This window comes from Penaeus japonicus, unplaced genomic scaffold (genome assembly GCF_977035675.1).
Source record: "Penaeus japonicus unplaced genomic scaffold, GWHDUDI00000001_assembly GWHDUDI00000010, whole genome shotgun sequence".
NCBI lineage: Eukaryota > Metazoa > Arthropoda > Malacostraca > Decapoda > Penaeidae > Penaeus > Penaeus japonicus.
The window spans coordinates 9,242,389-9,246,547 of NW_028234412.1; the positions used below are offsets into that span (position 1 = coordinate 9,242,389).

At 40.4% G+C, this 4,159-nt stretch overlaps 1 protein-coding gene across 1 annotated transcript; it reads right to left on the reverse strand.

The window, feature by feature from the left end:
- Positions 1-1,560: 1,560 nt before the first annotated feature.
- On the reverse strand, positions 1,561-2,832 carry LOC147471097 (uncharacterized). Its single transcript, XM_086540319.1, has 2 exons — positions 2,590-2,832; positions 1,561-2,377 (listed from the first exon to the last, which is right to left on the reverse strand). Exons 1-2 carry the CDS (start codon positions 2,778-2,780, stop codon positions 1,561-1,563), a joined length of 1,008 nt encoding a protein of 335 aa, XP_086396445.1. The 5' UTR covers positions 2,781-2,832.
- Between the last annotated feature and the right edge of the window lie 1,327 nt (positions 2,833-4,159).

Consider the following 4,159-nt stretch of genomic DNA (forward strand, 5'->3'; position numbering starts at 1 on the left):
TATTGTGTGATTGTTAGTCTATGTATATATATATATATATATATAATAAATATATAATTATATAACTAACTCTAAATATATAAATTAAATATATCTATACGTGGTGTATGTGTGTGTGTGTGTGTGTAAAGTGTTATGTGTTCGTGTGATATGTATGTGTGTGTGTGTGTAGACGTCATCTTTCCTCTCTCTCACCTCCTTCCCAACTTCGCTCCGCTCTCACCATCTCTCGTACTCGTCCTCCTCCGGCATCTCTCCTCTCTCTCTTCTACTCTCCGCCTCTCTCTCTCTTTCTCCTCTGCTCTCACCTCGTTCTCTCTCTCTCTCTCAGTCTCTCTATTCTTTTTCCGCTTCCCTGCTCGTCCTCTCTCCTCTCGTCCGTCTCCTCTATCTATCTATCTAATCTATCTATCTCGCTCTCCTCTCTCTCTCCTTTCTCCATCCATAAAACTCTCTCTCTCTCTCTCTCCTCTCTCTCTCTCTCTTTATATATAAGAGATATATATATATAATGATATGATTAATATAGTAATAATATATATATATGTCTATATATATATATATAATCTTATATACTATATATATATAAGAATATAGCTATATATATATATATATATATTCGTCGTGTGTAATGTGTGTGTGTGTGTGTGTAAAGTGGTAATGTTATGTGTATGTAATGATGTGTGTGTGTGTGTGTAAGACGTCTCTTTCTCTCTCTCTCTCTCCTCGTCTCTCTCTCTCTCTCTCTCTCTCTCTCTCATCTCTCGCGCGCTCTCTCTTCTCACTCGCTCATCTCCTCTCCTCCCGCTCCTCTCTCTCTCTCTCTCTCTCTCCTCTATCTATCTATCTATTCTCGCTCGCCTCCTCTCCTCTCTCTTCTCTCGTCTCTCTCAATCCGTCTCGTCCTCTCCTCTCCTTCTCTCTCTCTCGTCTCTCTATATATATATATATATTTATATATATATATATATATATCTATATATATATATATATATATTTTGCATTTTTTTTTTTTTATTTTATATATATGAATATATATATATATTTATATATATATATATAGATATATATATATATTATATATATAAATATTATTGCAGAGGTGTGTGTGTGTATGTGTATGTGTGTGTGTGTGTGTGTTTGTGTGTGTGTGTGTAGACGTGTATTCATAGGTTCCTTCATTTATTTCATTATGTAATAATTTATTCGTGAATTTCACAGCTGTTTTTTCACCCTCACATTTATATGGATCGAAAGGAAGTCAGAGAACCTTAAGCTGCTATAAAAAAAAAATCTTTAATTACAGATATACATTCCCTCTATAGGAAATAAACTAACACAACAAATACTACCAGATAAAAAAATCCCTTTTACGAAAGAAACAGACAAAGAAATAGATAGACTTTCCTTCTACAAACCAATAACATTATAGGAAGGAAAATGACAGGCACATATTCAGGCCTTAAAAGCTGACTGATCCTGTACGGGTGCTTTTTACTTACTTCTCGGGCTCTGTAAACTAGAAGTCGCATTTTTTTCGGGAGGTATACAGGGAAGAGATTAGCAGTAGAGGTGAATATTCCTGGGAAGGGAGGGGCTGAGGAGTACTGTTGGGTAGGGGCTAGGGGCAGGGGATGGCTGGGAGTACTGCCTGATAGGGGCAGGGCAGAGGAGGGCTGGGGTAATACTGTCTGGGTAGGGGGCAGGGCAGTGGAGGGGCGTGGGTATGACGTGCTGTATAGGGACAGGGGCAGGGGAGGGCTGGGTATACTGCTGTGTAGGGGCAGGGGCAGAGGAGGGCTGGGTATACTGCTGGGTAGGGGCAGGGGCAGGGGAGGGCTGGGAGTACTGCTGGATAGGGACAGAGGCAGGGGAGGGTTGAGAGTATTTCTGGGTAGGGGCAGGTTCCTGAGAGGGCTGGGAGTACTGCTGGCTAGGGGCAGGGGATGGCTGGATGTACTGCTGGATAGGGGCAGGTGATGGCTGGATGTACTGCTGGATAGGGGCAGGGGATGGCTGAGAGTACTGCTGGCTAGGGGCAAGGGTCGGCGGAGAATACTCATGCGCAGGAACAGGGTCGGGTAGAGCATATTCCTGAGCAGGAGGACCAGGTTCAGAATACGTCTGTGCAGGGGCTGGGTCGAGTTGCATATACCCCTCCGCAGGGATGGGAAAGGGTTCAGAATATGTCTCTGTAGGGGCAGGGGCAGGTTGAGAATATACCTGAGCAGGGGCAGGGTCGGGCTGAGAGTACATCTGGGAGGGGGCATCCGGGTACTGGGCATCACCCACGAAGGAGACGGTGGGCTGGAAACCGCCTGAATCTACCCGGTACTCGACCCTCATGAAGCGTGTGTCAGGCAGCTGGACGTAGTAACTGCACCGGTGTAAAAAAGAAAAAAAAATATATACAGCATCGGTCATTCTCATATGATATCAAAACATTGATAAATAAGTGAAAAGGTAGGAGAAAAGTTTAAAGAAAAATAAAAAAATGATAACAAAGATAATAAAATACAATACTATGTGACCAAATCGCCTACACATTTCCAAAGTGATTGACATATGCACGTCGCTTTTGCCACTCACCTGCCTAGGGTGTTGTCACCGTCGCGCTGCTCGTGTTGGCCGAAGTAGTTCCCGGAGTGCCGGTCGTTGACGTCCCACTGGAATTTGTACTGGGCGGCTACCGGTGGGTACTGGGGTGGCTCTGCAAGGGGTGGAGGCTCTTGGTAGCTGTACCCGCCGTCAGGAACCGCCCACGCCGCCCTTGCAGCCATCCACAATAGCAGAGCTGCTGCCTGCTTGAGATTCAGGGGTTTTTATTCACTATTGTGTGATTCCGCTTTGACTGTCTGATTTTTTTTTTTTTTTTTTCTTTTGTGTCTGCATCTCTCTCTTTTTCTCTTAGTATCTCTTTCTTTCTCTCTCCCCCTCTCTCTCTCTCTCTCTCTCTCTCTCTCTCTCTCTCTCTCACTCTCTCTTCTCTCCATGTCGATCTATCTGACTCTTATAATGTTAACGAAAGTATTGAATATTTATTTAAGACAAATATTCAGACCATTATTCCATGAACTCTTAGGTATAAGATCATATCCTAACGACCATAGAACTAAGCTAATACATACAAATCAAGTGATAATCATAAAGTGACTATACGTTTATGAAGATCCCTTGCAGTTAAAAAGGTTACCTTCATTGTGGGTATATTAGTATCGCAAAGACGAAAAGTGGAGAGTCCCGCCTTTTTCGTCTTCTTTTATATCTCTCAATGCAGAAAGTGGGCGTGGCTGAGGCATTAGTAGGTGTGGCTTAGGCCTTGCTTGCTTGTCTCGTGCTCGTGTGATTGGTGACTCTTATGACATACGCAGTTGTGATAATGATTTTGAATTCGAAAAATAAACGCTATATTGATATGTTGGAATCTCAAGGTATGAATGTCGGATTGTCTTTTGAGTTTTCAAAAGAAAGATATATTTTCGATTATTTCACGGCAGTCCATAAAAAAAAGATTTGTTTATGGGTTAACCAATCTCGTTACCAAAATTCAAATCAACAAAATGGGATTAGAACCAGTGATTTCATCCATATAACAAAAAGAGCAATAACGACCCTTGAAAAAAGAATTATATCCACCATTAAGAAGACCTAGTACGACATATATTAGTTTCATTGTTTGTTCTTTTAACGTGACTGAGACTTCGCTTAAAATAGTTTATTAAGCATGTAGACAATCGAAAAGACAGAGTAAGCTTCTTTCTTAAGCGTCTTAAAAAGGCTAACGCTTGATCAGCCGTATCTCGAGATTAATTGTTCATTGGGTTTAATGATGGTTGATCTTTGTGCATTAGAAAGACCATGCTAGAAAGAATGAGATGAAAGTAAAATCATGTTTTATGGTATTGCAAAAATAGAGGAAAGTGATGTGATACAATGTTTGGATGTACAGATAAACTGACATGGTTACAATATGATGTGATATGTGTTTATACACACACACACATATATATATGTGTGTGTGTGTGTGTGTGTGTGTGTGTATTATGTCTCTCTTAATATATATACAAATATATATATATATATATTTATAAATATATATATATATATATATATATATATGTATATATATAGTTAGTAATAGTGATATATATATAATATA